This window comes from Rana temporaria, chromosome 4 (genome assembly GCF_905171775.1).
Source record: "Rana temporaria chromosome 4, aRanTem1.1, whole genome shotgun sequence".
NCBI lineage: Eukaryota > Metazoa > Chordata > Amphibia > Anura > Ranidae > Rana > Rana temporaria.
This window is the reverse complement of record NC_053492.1, coordinates 432697287-432721868: the sequence shown is the minus strand read 5'-3', so window position 1 is coordinate 432721868 and position 24582 is coordinate 432697287. Positions and strand designations below refer to the sequence as shown.

The 24582-nt window shown below is 44.0% G+C and overlaps 1 protein-coding gene across 1 annotated transcript in view; it reads right to left on the bottom strand.

The window, feature by feature from the left end:
* Nucleotides 1-24582, bottom strand: part of USH2A (usherin) — a 1018338-nt gene that overhangs the window by 676871 nt on the left and 316885 nt on the right. The window contains exon 21 of the mRNA XM_040347840.1: nucleotides 21837-22070. Within this exon, the coding sequence (XP_040203774.1) occupies nucleotides 21837-22070 (234 nt within the window). The remainder of the gene's footprint in view (nucleotides 1-21836; nucleotides 22071-24582) is intronic.

The window sequence follows — 24582 nt, the reverse complement described above, 5'->3', positions numbered from 1 at the left end:
TCTAAAACCTACACCCCTTTATACTATTGTACAAATTAAGTTATCCAACAAATAGAGGATTCTAATGGAGCGGTGGGTGCCTGGCGTTGCACTACAGCTTGGAAATGCGCTGTTCACCATCAGCACAGCAATGCTTGTCCATTTTAATGAATACATAAGTGACATTTTGAAACCAAAAGGTAACTCCTTCATTAGGCAAAAGTGTTCATCACAGGCATATTTGTGTGCTGATAACAAATTATGTACTTTCAGATTGATATTGACCGCACTATTTATTGGAAGCCATTTCAGAACCCTCTGTCTCTCCAATCACTTTGATATGAGGAATGCATCTGAGATTTCTCTACTAATGGTTGCACTCCAGCATACTCTTCCGTGTTCTTACTGAAAAAAATGTGCATTCCAAGCTAAAATTAAAGTGGTTGTAAACACATACATATACTCAATGAAGTGAATGGCCTCAGGTGATACACAGAGATGAAAAAAATCATCCTACATACTGTAGGTTTTACTTGTTTATCTGCAGCCTTCTCTTCCCTACACCCTTCAAATGGGCAGAATCGTGTTAAAAACTTCTTCACATATTAGCATCAAAGAGGAGGGGGCGGAGAGCTGCTGTTACACTATGTGAGAACTGATTGGAGCAAAGGACAGACCTCCTCCACACAGCAAACAGGAGGGAAGGAAGGATACAGAGCTGTGTTCTGAATAGACAAGCTGTGTGCTGAGCTCCCTCCCCGTCACAAATTTATCTCATGTATCAGGTAAACTTCTCAGAAGTGAGACATGGTGATAACAGAGCAACGCAGAACCAGAGAGAAATTACACTTAGGCCCACGGGCGTAGGAACCGGGGGGGATGGGGGGGACGCATCCCCCCCAGGAAATAATGCGGGGGGGACATGTATGGTAAAATCCCCCCCAGATGTGACTGCGCTCACTAAACTGTGTGCCCGCTGGCGCCGACTCACTGGCTGCCGCGTGCGCTCCTGGGTGGCTCCCTTTCCTCCTGTGCGTCTCCTCGTCCCCCCCCCCCATGGAGGATTGATTTGGTTCATTCCATTTCCACCGCCGTGCGCCGCGTGACGTCACGGAGGTGAGAGAGGGAGGAGGGAGCGAGAGTGACTGTCGGCACCAGTCAGAGATCAAGTTGTGACTCATGGTCACGAGGAGCCTGCTGCTGCGCCTGGGCCTGGCCTGCCTTACTAATACTGATTACAGTAAAAACTGTCTGCAAGAAGACAGAACCTTCATAAAAAGTAAGAAAGTATTGTGTATTGGGGGGGGGGGGGGTGTTGGACTGAGCTGAGGACCTCAATGTTTTTTTTTTCTTTAGTGAGAGAAGGCAAGCTCAAAATAACAAACATTTTTTTAAACTGCTATTTTTTATTTAAAAAATTATGGTCACCTCAGCCTGAGGTGACCATAATTTTTTAAATAAAAAAAAGCAGTTTAAAAAAATGTTTGTTATTTTGAGCTTGCCTTCTCTCACTAAAGAAAAAAAAAACATTAATTGCAGCCTCACTGTGCCACCAAACGCAGTCACTGTGCCATCACATGCAGCCACTGTGCCCATCAAACGTAGCCACTGTGCCCATCAATTGTCGCCACTGTGCTCATCACACGCAGCCACTGTGCCCATCAAACGTAGCCACTGTGCCCATCAATTGTCGCCACTGTGCTCATCACACGCAGCCACTGTGCCATCACATGCAGCCACTGTGCCCATCAAACGCAGCCACTGTGCCTATCAATTGTCGCCACTGTGCTCATCACACGCAGCCACTGTGCCCATCAATTGTCGCCACTGTGCTCATCACATGCAGCCACTGTGCCCATCAAACGTAGCCACTGTGCCCATCAATTGTCGCCACTGTGCTCATCACATGCAGCCACTGTGCCCATCAAACGTAGCCACTGTGCCCATCAATTGTCGCCACTGTGCTCATCACACGCAGCCACTGTGCCATCACATGCAGCCACTGTGCCCATCAAACGCAGCCACTGTGCCCATCAATTGTTGCCACTGTGCCCAAACGCATCCACTGTGCCAATCACACACAGCCACTGTGCCCATCAATTGTCGCCACTGTGCCCAAACGCATCCACTGTGCCAATCACACACAGCCACTGTGCCCATCAATTGTCGCCACTGTGCCCAAACGCATCCACTGTGCCAATCACACACAGCCACTGTGCCCATCAAACGCAGCCACTGTGCCAATCAATTGTCGCCACTGTGCCCATCACACGCAGCCACTGTGCCACCATTTTTACTGATGCCATGTGGGTTTATTTTTTAAATAAAAAATAGCAGTTTAAAAAAAAAGTTTGTTATTTTGAGCTTGCCTTCTCTGACTAAAGAAAAAAAAAAACATTAATTGCAGCCTCATTGTGCCACCAAACGCAGTCACTGTGCCATTACATGCAGCCACTGTGCCCATCAAACGTAGTAGCCACTGTGCCCATCAATTGTCGCCACTGTGCTCATCACACGCAGCCACTGTGCCATCACATGCAGCCACTGTGCCCATCAAAAGCAGCCACTGCTGTGCCCATCAATTGTCGCCACTGTGCCCAAACGCATCCACTGTGCCAATCACACACAGCCACTGTGCCCATCAAACGCAGCCACTGTGCCCATCAATTGTCACCACTGTGCCTATCACATGCAGCCACTGTGCCACAATTTTTACTGATGCCATGTGGGTTAATTTTTACTGATGCCATGTGGGTTAATTTTTACTGATGCCATGTGGGTTGATTTTCACTGATGCCATGTGGGTTGATTTTTACTAATGCCATGTGGGTTGGTTTTTACTAATGCTATACCGGTTGGTTTTTACTAATGCCATGTGTTTTACTAATGCTATGATGGTTTATTTTTTTATTGCTGCATATTGCTCTTCGCATTACCCTCTCTGGATTGCTTTAATAGTTTGATCTATTGGCTTGAGATACGAATATACCTGGCGAGTAAAAATGCTGTCCCCCCCAGATTTGTAAGGGTTCCTACACCCATGCTTAGGCCCCGTACACACGACCGGATCTATCCGCTGGGATTGATCCGCGGATCAGTTCCAGCGGACAAATCCGGTCGTCTGTACGGCCTAGCGGATATTTATCCGCGGAGATTTCTCGGGCCGATCGATTTCAAGCGGATATAATTTCTTAGCATGCTAACAAATCTATCCGCTTGAATCGGGTCCAGCGGATTGATCCGGTGGTCTGTACAAACTCACCGGATCAATCCGTCCGCTCCCCTCCCTCGCATGCGTCGTAATGATTTGACGCATGCGTGGAAGTACTTACCTTCCAGCATCGCGCACGTCGCCGCGTCATCATCGCGGCGACGGCGCGACACGTCACCACGGATGAATTCCGCGCGGATTTTGATCCGATGGTGAGTACAAGCCATCGGATCCAAATCCAGAGGAGGAATCTCCACTGGAAACGGTCCAGCGGATTGTTTCCAGCGGAGATCCCCTCGTGTGTACGGGGCCTTAGAGCTTTGGAGAGACATAAGTAAACTCTACAGATATGTCATTTTGTTCAGATTTCATGACTGAGGTTTACAACCACTTTAAACTTTTTTTTTTAAATAACAAACATGTCATACTTACCTCCACCGTGCAGTTCATTTTGCACAGAGTGGCCCCAGTCCTCCTTATCTGGGGTCCCTCAGCGGTGCTTGTGGCTCCTCTCCGCATTGAGTGTCCACATTGGAAAATGCTCTCTTAAGGTGGACACCTGTGTGGGCACACTCCCTAGTCCTGCATTGTGTCCTTTCACACAGAATGCCCCCCGTCGCTGTGTCATTGGATTTGATTGACAGCCGCGGAAGCCATTGGCTGCGCTGCTATCAATCTATCCAATCAGGACACAAGACACCAGTTAGATCTGGTGTGCTCGTTCCCGGCCAGAGGATGACAGCGTTCAGGTAAGTAAAACGGGGGGCTGGGGGGCTGCAGCACTACAGAAGGTTTTTAACCTTAAAGTGGTTGTAAACACACACAAAAAAAAATGAAAAAAAAAAAAAAAAAAACCTGCAAGACAAAGGCTAGTATGTACAATGCATGTATATTCTTAGCCCCCAAGTGCATAACTTTACATTCATCAACATTAAACCTCATTTTCCCCATAGTTGCCTAATTAAACAGTGCATTGTAAATTGGAGACAAATAGCTGGATTCAAATAGACCGCCGCATCTTTGCGGCGGCGTAGCGTATCGTATTTACACTACGCTGCCGTAAGTTAGCTAGGCAAGTACTGTATTCACAAAGTACTTGCCTGCTAAGTTACGGCGGCGTAGCGTAAATGCGGCCGGCGTACGTGCGCCTAATTCAAATTAGGCTGAGGGGGTGCGGTTTATGGTAATTGGGGGTGACCTGACGTGATTGACGTTTTTGACGAACAGCCCATGTGCCGTCCGTGTACATATCCCAGTGTGCATTGCGTCAAAGTACGCCGCAAGGACGTATTGGTTTCGACGTGGACGTAAATTACGTCCAGCTCTATTCACGGACGACTAACGCAAACGACGTAAAATTTTCAAATTTCGACACGGGAACGACAGCCATACTTAACATTACTAGTCCAGCTATTTGATGGAATAACTTTACGCCTGAAAATGCCTTACGTAAACGGCGTATCTTTACTGCGACGGGTGCACGTACGTTCGTGAATAGGCGTATCTAGTGATTTACATATTCTACGCCGAGCGCAATGGAAGCGCCACCTAGTGGCCAGCCTAAATATTGCACCCTAAGATAGGTTTAAGTGTATCTCAGTTTGAGAATACACTTAAACTTAGGTCGGCGCAGATTCCGAGTTAGGTCGGCGTATCTACTGATACGCCGGGCCTAACTCTATCTGAATCCACCTAATAATGTAAGAACAATGGGGCAGATTCACGTAGAAATCTGTTACGCTGCTGCGGCATAACGCATCCCATTTACGTTACACCGCCGCAAGTTTACAGCGTAAGTGCCTGATTCACAAGCCCACCTAATTCAAATGGGGCGGGCACCATTTAAATTAGGCGCGTTTCCGCGCCGAACGTACTGCGCATGCTCCGTCCGTAAAATTACCCAACGTGTATTGCGCTAAATGACGTTGCAAGGACGTCATTGGTTTCGACGTTAACGTAAATGGCGTCCAGCGCCATTCACGGTCGACTTACGCAAACAACGTGAATTTTCAAATTTCAACGCGGGAACGACGGCCATACTTAACATTGGCTAGGCCACCTAGAGGGCACCCTTAGTTTTACGCCGTGTATCTCTACGGAAACGACGTAAATTTAGAGCGACAGGCAAAGCGGACGTTCGTGAATCGGCGTAACTAGTCATTTGCATATTCTACGCTGACCGCAATGGAATCGCCACCTAGCTGCCGGCCTAGAATTGCAGCCTAAGATCCGACGGTGTAAGTCAATTACACCTGTCGGATCTTAGGGCTATCTATGCGTAACTGATTCTATGAATCAGGCGCATAGATACGACAATCGTATCTCAGAGATACGACGGCGTATCAGGAGATACGCCGTCGTATCTCTTTTGTGAATCTGGCCCAATATTCCACTGCATAGCTTGGTGTCACTTGCAATTACTGAAATGGTGCTTTTAACCCCAGACCTATATAATTTATAACCTGGTCTCAAAATACCAACCAAACCGCTCTCATCGGTTCTCCTATGACCTCCTGCTCTATAGCTCCCTTGTCTCCTACAGGACTTCTCTCAAGCTTCTCTTATACTATGGAACTCCTTATGCCAATCTGTCTGACTATCTCCTAATCTATCCATCTTTAGACTATCCCTAAAAACCCTTCTCTTTAAAGAAGCCTATCTTACTTCTAACTAATACAATGGGGGAGATTTACTGGTGCAGCTGTAGATGGTAGCCAATCAGCTTCTAACTTCAGCTTGTTCAATTAACCTCCCTGGCGGTATGATTCTTTCTGAAAAAAGGTGCTGAAAGCGGTACCATTATTTTGCATGGAAATTTGGCGTTTTAGATTGCAGGCCTGTAATTCTTAGGAATAACTCACCTAAATCTGTCCAAACCAGAGTCTCTACTAGACTATGATGAAGTTTGAAACACAAAATCATAAATTATAATATAATAAATAATAACAAGTAATAATTTAATAATAACAATACTTTTTATTCAATAAATCTTAACAAATAATATATTCAGATACTCTGATTTTTTGGGGGGTCAAACAAGGGTGCAAAATCATTATTCAGTAAACGTCTCGGGTATGAAACATTTTAAAACAGGGTACAGCGCAAAGTCCAACGTCGCAGTCGGCACAATAGAAACGCGTTTCTTTACGGATTTTTCTTCGCGTTTGGAGCAGCAAACCACACACATCCTTGTGGGTGCTGTTTTTTTTTCAGTAGGTGGAATGTGGTCCAAAAAATGACGACCAGTCAGTCTTTCAGGGTTCACTACACCAGAAGCCCGACGTCCAGATCGGTTTACCGCCATTGGTGTTTGGTGCTTCAGAAAGATTTGTTCTGCCACCTTCCATACAAAGTCTGCATGGGCTATAGGCCTGTCACTTTTTTTTTTCATTAGGATGAAGGAATTCCAGAGACATTGTTCGACAAGATGTCGAAATTTTTTTTTATAGTACTTTTTCTGCTGCTTCCTCATCGCTGGGTAAAAAGTCATGGCCTGGTCAGCCCTGTCCACACCTCCCATCGTGTGGTTGTAGTCCAACACAACTTGTGGCTTCATAATATCCTTGCCACCTTTGGTATGCACCATGACGGTCGAGGTGTTATGGACTGTGCTCATAAGGGAAATGTCTTTTTTGTCCCGCCACTTCAGTGCCAACATTTTCCCTTTTTGCCATGCAGCTACTTCTCCTTTCCCAAGCTTTTTGCTGGGAAATGCTGACGGCATGTTACGCCGGTTAGGCCTCACGGTTCCATAAGCGTCGGTCTTATTTTGGATAAGGAACTCGTACAGTTCTGGGGAGGTATAAAAATTGTCTGTGGTGACACAAGAGCCCTGGTTGAGCAAGGGCTCCATCAATGACAGAACTGAAGCGGTTGCCATCCCAAAATCGCTGAATCGCTCGCTGAACTTGGTCCCTTTCCCAGTGTATACGACTGAGTTCCAAATATATCCAGAGCTGGATTCACACAGCATAAAAGATTTTATACCAAAGCGAGCTCGCTTTGATGCGATGAACTGTATCCAGCTGAGCCGACCTTTGTAGGCCATGAGACTTTCATCGATGGTAACGTCGCGCTCAGGAATATAGGTCCGCTGGAAGTTCTGCAAAATAAGCTGGTAAACCTCCCAAATTTTTTTCAGCTTTGGAGCTGGATGAGAATGCTCATCAAAGTCCTCATTATTTGCAAAGTGCAAATATTTCATGATCAATGAAAATCTGTACTCCGACATCACAGATCCAAAAAAAGGTGTGGCCAATAATTTGTTCGTGGACCAGTACCATTTTTGCAGGGGTTTCCCCACCACTCCCTGTAAAATAATGAGGCCCAAAAACTTCCAAATGTCCTCGCTGGTTACAGGCTCCCATTTTCTGCGCCTTGAAAATCGCTGAGGAGTCGCAGCTTGTTGTTCTTGGTATCGATTTGTCTCAATAACTATTTTGTCGATCACTTCAGCGGTCAGAAAAAGTTGGAGGTATTCCAGGGGATTGTCATCAACGTCCACTTTTATCCCAGGTGCTCCTGTAAATGGAAATCTTGGGGGCGCTACGTGGTCATCACCGCAATCAATTGCGCACCAAGTCCGCACATCGCTGGGCACAGGATCGTCGCTTATATCACTTTCTGCGTCTGATGACGAACTTTGCCATGCGTCGCTGTCACTCAGCTCCTCCGCAAGTGATTCCGTATCGCTGTCGCTGTTTTGCAGCAGGTCGCATAGCGATTTTGATGTACAGGTGCGCTTTGCCATGATCGCTGTGCAGTTTGCAGACAGGTACAGTACAGGTACAGTCAATCTGCAGACAGGGCACTGGAGAAAGCACTGGGGGGCAATCAAAGGTCACTGTAATTTATTTTTAATTTTTATCCAATTGTGTCAGTGTGTTTTACTATGTTGCTACTTATATTTTTTGAATTTCGCGCCGTTCCCCCCCCCGTTCCGCCCCCCTGCGTCGCGACGCTCGCAGGGAAGGGAATCAGGGGAACACAGTGCATCGGGCGGACATCCGGCCGCCGTGCACTGGGGAAAGACATCGCTGACATCGCTGACATCGCTGACATCGCTGGATCGCAGGGAAAAAGGTAAGAAACCTCTTCCTGCATCTAGCGAAGCAAACCCGTGTGTGGCTCGGGGTTACCGATCGTAGCCTAAAAATCTCGCCCCGAGCCACACTCGGGAATACCGCTCAGAAGGTTAAGTTTGGCAATAAAACATGGAAGCTGATTGGTTTCTATGCAGAGCTGCACCCATTTTTGCACTGTCCGGCTTTAGTTAATAACCTACACTGTGTTTTTACTTTCTCCATCAGCTCACCCCCCACAGTTATTACCTTTTGTATCATTTAACCTTCCCTCGCAGATTGTAAGCTCTAATCAGCAGGGCCCACTGATTGCTCGTGTATCAAATTGTATTGTAACTGTCTGCCTTAATTTTGTAAAGAGCTGCACAAACTGTTGGCGCTATATAAATCCTGTATAATAATATATATAGTATTTATTCCAATCCAATCCAATAATAATAATATTAATCATGATAATAATAAAACTGCATTTGGTTCTTTGTGTGGGTTATTCAGGTATTGACATGTGATGGAGGGGTGGACAGACAGCATGAGAGACAAAAATTCATCTTTACTACCCTAGTCATGAATGTGGGACTGTAGGCACCAGGGCTTTTTTTCAAGCAGGAACGGCGGGGGAACGCAGTTCCGGCACCTCCAGCTCTGAATATATGTAATGGCAAGGACTGATGGGGTGTATTGGAGGGTATATTGATGCTAGCTGCTGGGCAATCTATTGTTGCCTGAGGGGATCTCTTTTTACAGGGGGGTTCTATTGTTGCTGGTGGGCTTTTATGCTACTGGGAGACAACTGTTGAGGGAGGGGTCTATTGTTGCTAGCTGTTCAGAGTCTATTGCTGTTGGAAGTGCTGCATTGTTGCTGGCCACAGGGGATCTATTTTACTTCTTATCATTAACAAATTACATACAAATTACTTAGCACCATGAATTGATACTTGGTTCTGTATCTATTGCTGAGAGGTGGGTAGGGGGTGAACCAAGGAATGGTGCTCAGAGGTGGGTAGGGGTCGGAACCATGGAATGGTGCTCGAAGGAGGGTAGGGGGTGAAACCAAGGAAAGGTGCTCAGAGGTGGGTAGGGGGTGGAACCAAGGAAAGGTGCTCAGAGGTGGGTAGGGGGTGGAACCAAGCAATGGTGCTCAGAGGTGGGTAGGGGGTGGGACCAAGTAATGGTGCTCGGAGGTGAGTAGGGGTGGACACAAGAGGTGACTCGGGAAGAAGGGAGTTCCTGCACCTATTTTTTGAGAAAAAAAGCCCTGGTAGGCACAATACCGATTAAAATCCCTTGTAGTACATTCTGGGAATGGTGAGAAAGATCAATAGAAAGTTAGTAGTTAAAAGTTTTACACTTTGAATCGTTGACTTCCTTGAAATCATCCGGATCCAACTCCAGTCTAAGCTTGAGCGGATAATTCAACTCATATTCTGTAATTAATAACTTCCCTTATTACCAAACTATCTAAGACTCTGATATCGTTCAGCTTTCACCTCTGCATTCCGAGTATCAATTTTCCTGATTGTATTTGTAATTGAAGAGTTACAAGTTTTGTTGAAATAGTTAGTGAGCGCTAGAGCAAAGGCCTTGATTGAATCAATAAAGATGGCTGTATAACATTGATTATAATCTCCAGCTATAAAAATCTAATTACTTACCTCAGGAATGATCAGTGGATATGAAATGAAGAGGTCAGCTCAGGTCAATAATTATTTTAAATAAACTTATGTCTCCATTTTTCAAACCCGGAACATCCAGCAGACTTCTAGAGGGCTGTATTTTACTAGTCCAAATGGACATATTAATGTGTCATCAAACGGTTTAATAGTAATTGGGTCAGCAATTTTAAGAAGTCTAGTCTTCAGGTTGTCGGCACGACCATTTATATCCCAAATAAATCAATACCAGGTTAATGCTTGCTAAATCAGGGAAGACTTGTTCAATGTTAGCCAGAGTCTCTTCGTTTTACCCATTAATATTATATTTCATGCTAATTAAAGACACGCTTCAGTCAGATATGAACACTTTTCATTTAAATGGGCACCAGGGACATGGCTTACCTACATAACCCTTCTAATTTTCATCCACTTACTCCTGGCACTAGACCACCACGCTTAGTGATTCAATGTAGTGATTGGAAACCAGATTCCCTAGAATACCCTGTTCCCAAGCTTGTGAATATGCAACCCATGAATATAAGTCACAAATTCTTTAACTACACCAGACCTCTACTATCTGCATATGTTTCAGTTATTATCTACCCCCCACCCAGTGCCGATCCTGACCTTCCTGGGGCCCTAAGCAAAATGACATGTCACATTGAAGTTGAGAAGCGGAGGGAGGGGGTGATCTGCTATAGGAAATGGCATCTTACATTAAAGTGAGAAGTGGGGGGTGCTGACTTCTTACCTCTTCTCCCATGCAGCCAGCGAGTTGAGAAGTGGGGTGAGGGGCCGAAAATGACTTCTCACCAGGCGGGGCCTCTAATAATTTGGGGGGCCCTCCGCAGCTTTGCGGGGCCCTAAGCGGCTTGCATAGTGAGCCTAAAGGGTGGATCAGCCCTGCCCCCACCTCCCATATCTGTTAGATAGAACTTCCAGATTTATTATTTAACCTTCCTGGCTCGGGATGAAATTTCAGTACTAATAGCGGTAACCCCAAGCCAGACTCGGGATTGCATTGCAGTATCCAGGCAGAGTTACTTACCTTGTCCTCTGGATCCTGCGATGTCTCCCCGCTGTGTGAGTGAGCTGTCTCCTCGCTCGATTCACACAGTGCCCGAGTGCCGCCGACACACCAGGGTGGAGATCGGTGCAATATTCAAAAAACTAAAAACACAGTACACATACAGTTTACTGTATTCTTACAGATTACAGTACTGTATACAATAATTACACCCCCCCTTTGTCCCTAGAGGTCTGTCCAGTGACCTGCATGCACTTTTATATTATAAATACATTTTTTTCTGTATGGAAACTGTAGACTGTCCATAGCAACCAAAAAGTGTCCCTTTACGTCAAAAGTGCTTTTAGAGCAGCTAGAAAACAGAGATAATAAATTAGAATCACTTGCAGAATTGAGCTATAGCGATTTGTGGGGAAATTCGTCATTAAACACTGAAAGTAATGACAGCGACAATTCTGCAACTGAGCAAATTAAAGTGTTTTTGATTTGTTTTCATTATTGAATACTTTTTATTATATTATTATTTGTTATAATTATTTATAGTTATTTATTATATTATAATTTATGATTTTGTGTTTCAAACTTTATCATACCTGGGATGTCTACTAGACTCTTGTTTGGACAGATTTAAGTGAGTTATTCGTAAGAATTACAGGCCTACAATATAAAACGCCAAATTTCCATGCAAAACAATTGTACCGCTTTCAGCACCAAAAATTAGGGATGCACCGATTATCGGTGGCCGATACATATCGGCCGAAAATAGCGTTTCTGGGTCCCTGCCGAAATAAACTTAAAATGCCGATAATAAAGCTGGGTGAATGGATGATACCATTTTTTACTAGGAGGGGGGGAGGCAATGTTCATATGAATATATGTAGACCCACATGCTGGCTGCCAGACCTGCACATAGCGCGAGCAGCGGCAGTGGCACTGTACTAACTGTGTGCCGACTGCTGCTCGCGCTCCACCTTGTCCTCCTAGCAAGACCTATCACCTGTTGTTTGGACTCCCCCCATGGGGGGAGTCTCTTGGTTTAGTCCAGCGGCGTGGGGCCGCGTGACGTCACGGCCGGAGGCGAGGGAGGACTCGGAGCGCGCAGGGAGCTGTGTTGGATCATCACCAGCCTGAGACACATCACACTGCCTGCCTGGGAGAAACCTCCACTTAAAATGTAAGCAGTACTAACTTAAGTTGTGTACAAAACCTGTTAGGACTAGGAGCAATCTGTTAAATGGCTAGTTTGTCCCATGTTTTGGGGGATGGGGGAGGCACAGGCACATGGTTAACTAACTGAGGTGAGTGACTATGTAAAAAAAAAAAATATGCCATTTTTTCACAGTGAGGCTGCAATTGATATTTGTTTTGGTAGTCAGATAAGGCAAGCATTGCTCAATAACACACAAACGTTTAAAAAAAAAAAACGTTTGTGTGTTATTGAGCAATGCTTGCCTTATCTGACTACCAAAACAAATATCAATTGCAGCCTCACTGTGCCAACACATACAGCCACTGTGCCCATCACATGCAGCCACTGTGCCAACACACGCCACCACTGTGCCCATAAAACGCAGCCACTGTGCCATCAAACGCAGCCACTGTGCCATCAAACGCAGCCACTGTGCCAGCACATGCAGCCACTGTGCCAGCACATGCAGCCACTGTGCCATCACATGCAGCCACTGTGCCATCACATGCAGCCACTGTGCCATTACATGCAGCCACTGTGCCAACACACGTCACCACTGTGCCATCACATGCAGCCACTGTGCCATCACATGCAGCCACTGTGCCAACACACGTCGCCACTGTGCCCAAACGCAGCCACTGTAACCATCAATTATTTTTGCCGCTGCCAGTTTGCCCCATCAATTGCCGCCACTGTGCTCATCAAACGCAGCCACTGTGCCATCACATACAGCCACTGTGCCAACACACGTCGCCAATGTGCCCATCAAACGCAGCCACTGTGCCATCAAACGCAGCCACTGTAACCATCAATTATTATTGCCACATCGATTGCCGCCAAAAAATTTAAATAGGGGGAAAACAAAGAAAATTATTTTTCGGTTTCGGTTTCGGTTTCGGACTGAATTTTTTTTTTATTTCGGTTTCGTTTCGGTTCTGAAATTTCCATTTCGGTGCATCCCTACCAAAAATCTAAAAGAATCATACCGCCAGGGAGGTTAAGCTAAACTCTAGTGTAGCACTTTTCTCGGTTAGGCTACTAGACTAAATTTAGTTTCTGACTTTACTGTAGTGAGTGGAGCAGTGATCTATTTGTTTTGTCTGTTCAGGGTTTCCTGAACTGGGTGTTTGAATTTTCTCACCTGTTTCTGGAAAAAGCTTCCATAATATAGTGCAAGGGTATTCAAATAACTAGAGTGAATATTTATCATGCTCTAACCAGTCCCTGGAAGAAGGCATCCAGAAGGTGTCTAAAGATGGGCTGAGAAGAGTGTACTTTCCACTTCATGGAGGGTTCCAGTCCTTCTGGATCTGGAGCCCCTCAGAGTTAGCTACAGGCATACCCCACTTTACTCAGACAAGAACTTCAGCAGGAGGTAGTCTGCAGGCCTGAGGAAGATTGGTTGGTCTCGAGAAGGATCTCTTATCTCCCTCACTGAAGAGCTACCTATATATGCTGGCTGTCAGACAGCTCCTGGGACATTGCAAGTAAGAACTGATTTGGGACTGTCGTGTGTGCTGTTCTGGTAAGGATTTTCTACTAAGAAATATGTCCTCCCATTGACTGCTATTAATGTTTTTTAAGTACTCTTTGACCCTAAACCCGTCTCCTGTTTTAGTTATTAAACAATACAATTTAAATAGACATCCCCTTGACTGAAATGTTAGTGTGCATGAAACTGAACTAGAGACTGGCAGCCTCTGTACTATTGTGGGAGACCTGGGCATAGTGTCTGCAGCCCCTCCGAGGGTAGAAGCTATACCAGTCATACAGAGAAATTTAAAGATAGAATACATATAAGGCAGAGAAAGAGGCCTGAATTTTATCTGCTGCATTTAAAGTGGAAGTTCAGCCTATTACTAACTAAGCTTAAATCTGCTCCCATACCCCCTCTAAACCCTATTCTATCTACCCTGTGAAAGAGAGATGTGCATACTTACCTAATTTGAAAGAGATCCATTCCAGTCACATGATCAGTGGTCAGCAGTGGCTTCAGTGTAGAGGAGGGACAGCCAACAATGGATGCCCCATAGTAAGTCGCCCAGGCACTACAGCTGTTATCTATGATCTCTCCTCACTGTAGCCAACCACCGGAGAGATCATGTGACCGGACTGGATACCTTTTAGAATAAGTAAGTATAGACATTACAGGGTAGATAGTTACTTTCCGTAACTGTATCTAACCTCCTTACTGATGATCTTATTTTCCTCCCAACATTTTCATGATTGTTTTTTATAAAAAGTTGTCTCTTCTCATATTGGGGTTGAATAAGTAAAGGCAAATATGCTGTTTATTTTGCAAGGGATGTTCCCCCAAAGATTAGTAAATGCGCTGAAGTTCTACCGACTTGCATCATCAAATCACATGCAAGCAAGGTGTTTGTTTTTAAATTTTTTAAATTTTTTCATTTTGAAAAGTGAAACTTTGCCACATTCACTAAGCTATAGAGCAAATTCCTTCACAAAGTGCAGAGTGCCTTGCTAAGTGAACAGCCCATTTGCTTTTAGTAAATGAAATCCGTTGGCCCGGATTCACAAAACACTTACGCCAACGTATCTCGGGATACGCCGCGTAAGTGTAAGTATGTACAAAACTAGATACGCCTGAAAATAGGCTTCATCCGACCGACGTAACTTTCCTACGCCGGCGTATCGTTGGCGCATATTTACGCTGGCCGCAAGTGGTACTCCCATTGATTTCCTATTCACCTATGCAAATGAGGGAGATACGCCGATTCACGAACATACTTGCGTCCAGCGCATTATATACGTGCTTTGCGTAATTCCTACGTCCGGTGTAAAGTTATTCCCCATATAGGAGGCGCAAGTCATGCAAAGGTATGGACCAGGGAACACAGCCGTCGTATTTTACGTAATTTACGTAGTACGTGAATAGGGCTAGGCGTAGCTTACGTTCACGTCGTAGGCAGTGATTCGACGTATCTTAGGCAGTTGTTTCGACGTGATTCTGAGAATGCGCACTGGGATGCGTCCACGGGACGGCGCATGCGCCGTACGTTATTCGTAACTTTATGACGCTCAGTCCTTCATTTACATGGGGTCACGCCTCATTAGCATGGCTCACGCCCACTTCCACCTACGCTGGCTTACGCTGAGGAAACCCAGCGTATCTTTAACAGCGACTGGGGGCGAGTGCTTTGTGAATACTGTGCTTGCCTCTGTGCGCTGCGTCGGCGTAGCGTATATTCGATACGCTACGCCGTTATAAATATGCGCCAATGTATGTGAATCCGGGCCAATGTGTCCAAAATAAGGCAGCTTTGGTCTAGTCATCTGGGCCTGTAATAAAAGTTTGGACTTGATTTGTTGAAGGACCCATGTGTTTCTTTTCCTTGCTTCCAAATTTACTTACCTTAACCTTAATTTTTTTTCTAAACTATTCTCTTTGCCATTCTAATAGTTGTAGGATGTTCAGGAATAGCCAGGCAACCACTTGAATCTAATCCTGTTGCAAGGCCTATATGACCAAAGCTATGGCAATGGTTATCCTATCCATGTATGAGGAGTGAAGAGAATAAGAAATTAAAGTATTGAGCATCTTTCGTTAAGTAAAACTCCAAGCAAGCCAGATTTGATGATATTATAATTGCAGGTTAAATAGCTTTTAATCCCATTATGTAATCATTAAAATATACCTAAAATATTTTAAATACAGTTATTATAATTAGAAAATGAAAGATACAAAATAAAAATGAACGTGCCTACCATCAAACTGCTATATAATCTCTAAGAAGTTTATAAAAAATGAGCACTCATTGAAACTGTAGGATTCATTCTGAAAGGTACCAACCACCCAATCAACCAACTAACCAGTTCACCAGCAGATGGCCATACCAAATGGAGTCTAGAGTCATGGTTAGACTGACTCCTACCTCTGTACTTAAGCCAATCAATTAAAAAAGTAAGTGTAATACAATTTTAGCTATTTTTTTCTGTTTTGGATAGTAAAGCAGAGAAGAGTAGCATAGGAAAGAAGTAGGGACTTTGTTGAGCTTTCATTGTTGTCTTCACCCTCTCTGTTTGTCCTGGTGACCATTGTCAACTAGACTAAATGTGAGTCAGGCACCGTACACACGTCCGAGAAACTCGACGAGCAAAACACATAGTTTTGCTTGTCGAGTTCCTTGTGAAGCCGCCGAGGATCTCGGCGAGCCAAGTTTCCTCATTGACTAACGAGGAAATAGAGAACATGTTTCCTCGGCCGAAAGTGTACACACGACCGGGTTTCTCGGCAGAATACGGCTCCGATCGAGTTTCTGGCTGAATTCTGCCGAGAAACTCGGTCGTGTGTACGGGGCCTAAAACACACAGGGGCAGATCCACAAAAGAATTATGCCGGCGTATCTATTGATACGCCGGCGTAATTTTAAATTTCCCATGGCGTATCTTTGTTTTGTATCCACAAAACAAGATACGACGACATCTCGGGTCAAACCGACAGGCGTACGTCTTAGTACGCCGTCGGATCTAAGATGCATTTTTTTCGGCGGCCGATAGGTGGCGTTTTTCGCCGAATTCCGCGTCGAGTATGCAAATTAGCTAGTTACGACGATCCACGACTTTACGTCCGGCCGGCGCATTTTTTTACGTCGTTTGCGTTGGGCTTTTTCCAGCATTTAGTTAAATCTACTGTTATGAGGCGTACGCAATGTTAAGTATGGCCGTCGTTCCCGTGTAGAAATTTGACATGTTTACGTCGTTTGCGTAAGTCGTTTGCGAATAGGGATTTGCGTAGAATGACGTCACCATCGGAAGCATTGGCTTGTTCAGGGTTAATTTCGAGCATGTGCACTGGGATACCCCCACCGACGGCGCATCCGTAGTTAAAAACGTTGTTTACGTCGGGTCACGACGTATTTACATAAAACACTCCCTATCACAGAGATTTGAATGCAGCGCCGTTACGCCGCCAAAGATACACTACGCCGCCGTAACTTACGGCGCAAATTCTTTGAGGATTCGAAAAAAAAGGTAAGTTACGGCAGCGTAGTGTATCTTAGATAGGCTACGCCCGGCGCAATAATGCGCCGCTGTACGTGGATCTACCCCACAGTCTTTCTATGGGGACATTTATTCCAGAAAGGATTCCCCTTACTTTGAAGTCTCCTCTCACTGCCTACTTTGTCTCGAGACTGGAAGTGAAGAAAATTCTCCCCAAATGGAGCTCAGAGAAGGTTTTAAGCATACTTTATTCCGTCAAAAATCAAGAAGAAAAAAAGTTGTGCTTGCCCCTTATGTTTGTGTTTGATATTACTCTAGAAACATGCCTAACCATTTCAATACTGGGCACTTTCACCCCCTTCCTCCCCAGGCCAATTTTCAGCTTTCAGGGCTGTTGCACTTTGAATGACATTTGTGCGGTCATGCAACACTGTACTCCACCCCTGCACGTTACGCCACGCCAACATTTGACTTCTTCAGAAGACAGTCAACAGTGATTCATGCGGTTCTTATCACCACTAAGGGCCAGTTCACACCAGATGCAGTTCCGTGCGCTTTTTTTCTGCACTAAAAATGCATGCACAGTGTTTTCTATGTATTCCAATGGCTCTAGTTCACACCATGCAGTCAGTTTCTGGTGTAGAAACTGACTGGAAACTGACTGCATGGTGTGAACTAGAGCCATTGGAATACATGGAAAACACTGTGCATGCATTTTGTGCAGAAAAAAAGTGCACGGAACTGAACAGAACTGCGTCTGGTGTGAACTGGCACTAAATGTTCACATAAGGTTAAAGCATGCAATTGTCTAAAATTAATTTGTACGCTGTGGCATTAAAAGAACCCAGGACTGGATGAGTTGTCATCATAGTTTTAGTCATAGAGTTTAGATCCAAACAAAAATGAATGGGCAATTTGATCCCACAGCGTCTCACTGAGTTAAGAAGCAGAAAATTTCAATTTAACAAGTAGAGTTATATTGACCTCCCTCTTGCCCATTTATTAAAAAACCTTTTTATTTTTTTAATGCCTAATTCCAGCCTAAGCCAAAATGATGTAAGATCATGCACTGGCCATACCAGAAGCCGTTTGCAATATGTCATGAATTTGCACACACGCCACAGTGTCTCAACCATTGAACTGAAAGAGACCCGCAGCATGTCTGATGTCTGTGCATGCTCCTAGAATCTACATATGTGCTGGATCTCAATTAAAGATGGTGGTGCAAAAGAAGATGAGTCAAGGGAGAACTTTTACTTCAAGCAAGACAAGACTGGGTTCCATGGTCGAGTAAGTGCAGTTTTTCTTTTTTTAGACAAGAAGCAATCTAAAAACAGGCTCTCATATACACTATATTGCCAAAAGTATTGGGACACCTGCCTTTACACACACATGAACTTTTAGGCCCCGTACACACATCCGAGAAACTCGACGAGCAAAACACATCGTTTTGCTCATCGAGTTCCTTGTGAAGCCGCCGAGGATCTCGGCGAGCCAAGTTTCCTCATTGACTAACGAGGAAATAGAGAACATGTTCTCGATTTGGCCCGACGAGATCCTCGTCGGTTTCCTCGGCCAAAAGTGTACACACGACCGGGTTTCTCGGCAGAATACAGCTCCAATCGAGTTTCTGGCTGAATTCTGCCGAGAAGCTCGGTCGTGTGTACGGGGCCTAATGGTATCCCAGTCTTAGTCCATAGGGTTCAATATTGAGTTGGCCCACCCTTTGCAACTATAACAGGTTTAACTCTTCTGGGAGCGATCTTGACTGGCCTGCATATAGTCCTGATGTAAACCCAATAGAACACCTTTGGGGTGAATTAGAGCGGAGACTGCAAGCGAGGCCTTCTCGTCCAACATTAGTGCCTGACTTCACAAATGCGCTTTTGGAAGAATGGTCAAACATTCCCATAGACACACTCCTAATCCTTGTGGACAGCCTTCCCAGAAGAGTTGAAACTGTTCTAGCTGCAGAGGGTGGGCCAACTCAATATTGAACCCTACAGACTAAAGCCCCATACACACGGTCGGACTTTTGGCCAACCAACTTCAAAATCGCATTTGTCCGACCGTGTGTACGTTCCATCGGACCAACTTTTTTGGCTTTCATCGGACAAAAAAGTTGGGTCTGCAAACGGACCAACTTTACGTCAACAAAAGTCCGATGGTGCAAAGTCCGACCGTGTGTACAGCAAACAATGGGATTTTTGGACAAAGTACAACTGCGCATGCTCAGAAGTAAAGAGCAGCCGAAAGCCTTCTGTCTAGTAAAACTAGCGTTCGTATTTGAAAAAGCACATTCGTGACGCGGCAAGTTTCGAAATCTAGAAAGCACTCACACGAAACATCAAATAACTATAGAGTAGCTGAAGGAACGCAATGGGTGACGTCGGAGAATTGAACTTCCTCTTTTAAATGCTCGGCAGTACGTTGAAACGTCACTACGTTCGTGTTGGTTGCCGAAAAAGTCAGAGCGTGTGTATGCTATGGGTGTGATCGGACAAATCAATTAGGACAAAAATCCAAGGGAAATTTTGTTGGATGTCCGACCGTGTGTACGAGCCTTAAGACTGGGATGCCATTAAATTTCATGTGCGTGTAAAGGCAGGCGTCCCAATACTTTTGGAAATATAGTGAATCTCTGGATATAGTGATAACTTTCAACAATCTCTAAAAGGTGTTTTAAGATTTTGGCTTCTTTTAAATGCTCGCCGGTAGAATTCAATATAGAGGTGACATGAACACTGTACAATAAACAATCATACAATAAGGCAGAGTGTCACCTCTATGTCAGTGCTGGAAATATAAGGGAAATGCATATGTTTAAATGAACTTTGCATTAACTGCACATTGATTGTGTGATTAACTGTGATTCATAACAGGCAATTAGGATTCAAAGACATAATAAATCTTGATTATGTACATCATTCATAGCCAAGCATGAAGAGTGCACCGGGCACCATATTCCATCCGATTACCGACACTGCCACACTCGCAGCAGGGCGAGGAAAACTTTCAGGACAAAAAATGATTGAGAAGTCAGAACTATTTAAAAAAATCTATTTAATCTATCTATCTATCTATCTATCTATCTATCTATCTATCTATCTATCTATCTATCTATCTATCTATCTATCTATCTATCTATCTATCTATCTACATATACTGTATATTTATATATCTATCTATTGATCTATCTTCATATGTTTATCTATCTATCATTTCTATCTATGTATTTATCCATCTATCTGTCTCTCTCAGTACACGTACATATAGGTTTATGTTGGTATCTGATTTAAGAACATTTTATTAATCTATCACTCAATATATGTATATATTTTTTGTATGTATCTATCTCTTTCTCTATCTATGCATCTGATCACGCATCTATCTACATCTCTTTCTATTATCTATCAATCGAAATTAGTTACTGCTGCAGATCAGCTATACACATTGCATTTGGGGACTTTTGTATGTACAGGTTTCAGCTGGCATCTATGTTGAGAACATTAAAGGGGTTGTAAAGGTTCAGCTATTATTTTTATATTTTTTAAAAACATGTCATACTTACCTCCACTCTGCAGTTCATTTTGCACAGAGTGGCCCTGAACATCCTCTTCTGGAGTCCCACTGCTGCTCTCTCGTCTCCTCCCTGCAAGAGCTAACCCCCCTCTGGGAAGTGGGTATCCTAGTTACGAAAAAGAAAAGGGTGACCCCTAGGAGTCACCAACCAGGCCACGCCCCAACATGTTTCACTCTGCCCCCGGAGCTTAGTTATGGGGATCCCATGACTAAGCTCAAGGGGGAGGATGTGCGACTCCTAGGGGCCACCCTTTTCTCTTTCGCACCCTTGCAGGAGCCAGGATGGGCTCCATCCCCAGTCAGCACTCCAAACAGCAGCTGTGGATGCATATCCCAATCAGAATCAGATCACATTCCTATCACATCTCTCCTGGTGTGCTCTTCCACATAGCAACTTATTGGGCACATGTTGGAAGCAAAGTTTTATTCCCACTGTCATAAACATCCCGTTTTCCTGGCGCCAGACTTTTTTTGCTGTTTTCATATCTGCATATCCCCCTTTCTGCCAAGCCTGAGTGGCACACACATCCCTTTTTTGGATATCCTAGTTAACCGGGTAGTTAACCAGGTAGAAGTTTGGGGCGGTAGAAGGCTCAAGGTCAACTTTGATTTTAAAGCGGAACTTAACCCATCAATTTAACAGTTTAAAAAAACTGTTACATTTCTGGCACATACTGGGAACATACTGGGAATGTAACTGTCACATTGGTTGTGTTCTCAACCAAACTGTCAAACCATCAAATGGCTGGTGTCATAACTGACCACATTTGCAGCACCATGGCAGGTTAAGATCAAACAGAGGCCAAGATAGCAGCTTGCTTGGCTGAAAACAATTGGAGGGTTTAGTTCCATTTAACAAAAAATGAAAACTTCATATAACTTCAGCTGCCAGTATCTCTGGATGTGTTTTTTTATTTTTTTTGTCATATCTGGTTTTCACCGAAAGCAGGCCCAGCTTATAAATTTGTTAATCACATATTCAGTTTGAATTTTCCAGATGTTTGACAGGTTTCCAAAAAAGAAAATGCAAAGCCAAATAGTGGCCAGGACCAGGGAAGGGAGGGGGGATTAAACGAGAAATGTTCTTTAACATTTGAGCATTGGTCCCCTCCGATTTTATTACACATAAATGATATCTATATGAAACCATTACCTGTGAAATATGTGTTTGCAGGCAGGGTGGATGCTGGGAATTTGTAGTAGCCATGGCCTGGAAAGTGAGTCCCCTTGATATAGTCCATGTTACCTTCTATGGTCAGCGATGGCTCTGTTCTCTCCAGCTGGTAGTATGGTGAAGGTCCATTAAGCTTTACAGGTGCTGACCATGCAATCCTCATGGAAGTGCTATTGATCCCCTCTACCAGTGGTGGGTGTATGTCTTCTGGTGCTGAAAGAGATAAAGGTTAATTGTCATTAAAACCTGTAAAATTTTACAGGACAGAGATTGGAATTCTGTACACGCGGGGTATGAGGCACATATATATTAGAGACGTTATTAAATATTACATGTTATCATATAAACTTTAAAGCTGAAAGCAGTATAAAACCCAAAAGTAAACATTTATTATATTGCTTAGATGTAATGGGGCTGCATTTGTTTTCTTTTTTTTTTTCTTCGATTTTCATCTGGTGATCTGGCCGGTAAGTCAGTTGTTGCTTTTGCAGATGTATCAGCATTGATGTGAGCAGCCTATTGGATTAGGGTGTGCACAGGGCTGCTGATAGGGGGGATCACCAGTCCTCTTGTAGGGGGCCCGGGCTAACAGGGGGACCCAAACAGCAGAGGGAATCAGTGTGGTTGGATGGACGTGACTCTCTGCAGCAGCTGGAAACTGGTTTCTCTTCCTCCCGCTGACATTTAGCTGCTGCAAGGAGAGACACAGCTGACGGATTTCCTGTCTCATAAAAAAAATAACAAATTGTAACCCTGTATTGTTTTAATCCCTTGTAAAATGTTATAATATTTTTGGGAAAAAAATGTAAAAAAATAATTTGTAAAAAAAAAAAAAATGTTTTTTTTTTGCATAATTCTTACACTTAAACAACTTTTAAAAACTACACAAAGATAACCTGATTCAATCCAAATTGTAGTTTTTAAATTATTATTTCATTTATTAAGGGAAAAAGGCTGTTCAAACCTGCCTGGCCCTATGTGAAAAAGTAATTGCCCCCTCCCATGCTGAATCATGAATGAACCGTGATTAACCACAATTGCTGAGTTAAATTTCACTTGCCACACCCAGGCCTGATTACTGCCAGACCTGTTGAATCCAGAAAGTTTCTCAGCACTGCGTTTTGTTAAGTCATTTAATTTGGCACAAATTTATGAGAGGTGTTTCACGCTAGCAGCTTTATTTATATTGATTACATTTAAGCCTATAAGAGTGGTGGCTCGCAAGACTATTTCTATTTCTGTTGAATCAAGAAATCACATAAATAGAAGCTGTCTGACAAAGTGAAGCACGCTAACAGATCAAAGAAAGCTACACATCCTGCCACAATCTAAAAAAAATCAAGAACAAATTAGAAACAAAGTAATGTACATGTATCGGTCTAGGAAGGGTTACACAGCAATTTCTAAGGCTTTGGAACTCCAGTCAACTACGGGGAGAGCCATTATTCACAAATGGAAATAACTTGGAACAGTGATGAACCTTCCCAGGAGTGGCCGGCCTTCAAAAATTACTCCAAGAGGACATCAAAGAGCCCAGAACAACATCTAAAGAACTGCAGGCCTTACTTGCCTCAGGTAAGTTCAGTGTTCATGATTCAACAATAAGAAAGAGACTGGCAAAAATGGCTTCCATGGGAGAGTTCCAAGGCCAAAACCAATGCTGACCAAAAAGAACACAAAAGCTCATCTCACATTTACCAAAAAACATCTTGATTATCCCCAAGACTTTTAGCCAAATATTCTGTGGACTAATGAGACAAAAATTTTACTTTTTGGAAGGTGTGCATCACGTTACATCTGGTATAAAACAAATACAGCATTTCATAACAAGAACATCTTACCAACAGTCAGATATGGTGGTGGTGGTAGCGTGATGCTCTGGGGCTGCTTTGCAGCTTCAGGACCTGGATTACTTTCCATAATTGATGGAACCAAGAATTCTGAGATCTACCAGAAAATCCTAAATGAGAATGTCCGGCCATCAGTTCCAGACCTCAAGCTCAAGTGCACTTGGGTTATGCAGCAGGACAATAATCCGAAACACAACAGCAAGTCCACCTCCAAATGGTTCAAACAAAGCAAAATGTAGGTTTTTGGAGAGGCCTAGTCAAAGCCCAGACTTACATCCAATTGAGATGCTGTATCATGACCTTACAGAGGCCATTCATGCTGGAAAACCCTCCAATGTGGCTGAATTAAAACAATTCTGCAAAGAAGAGTGGGGCCAAAAGTGCTTCACAGCAATGTGAAAGACTCATTGCCTGTTATCGCAAACGCTTGATTGCAGTTGTTGCCGCCAAGGGTGGAACAACCAGTTATTAGGTTTAGGGGGCAATTATTTTTCACAGCTTTTTATTAGTGAATCAGAAGCTTTTGTTCACTTTAATCATCCAAGTAAAAATCCATTATGCATAATTAGGCATTAAAAGCTCTGAATTCACTTAAGATGAGTGTTTCTGTTATCCTTTAGTAAATCAACCCCCCAAGAGTGTAGCCTTAAACTAGTAAGCAGCATTCTACTCCTTTAGGACCCATTTATACTAATGTGCCAAGGTAATGCACATGTTATCATGCCCAATACTGCAACACGTGTTACCGCATGTCAAGCCTCGTACACACGACCGAGGAACTCGACGGGCGAAACACATCGTTTTCCTCGTCGAGTTCCTTGTTAGGCTGTCGAGGAACTCGACAAGGCAAGTTTCTCCATTCCCGTTGAGGAAAT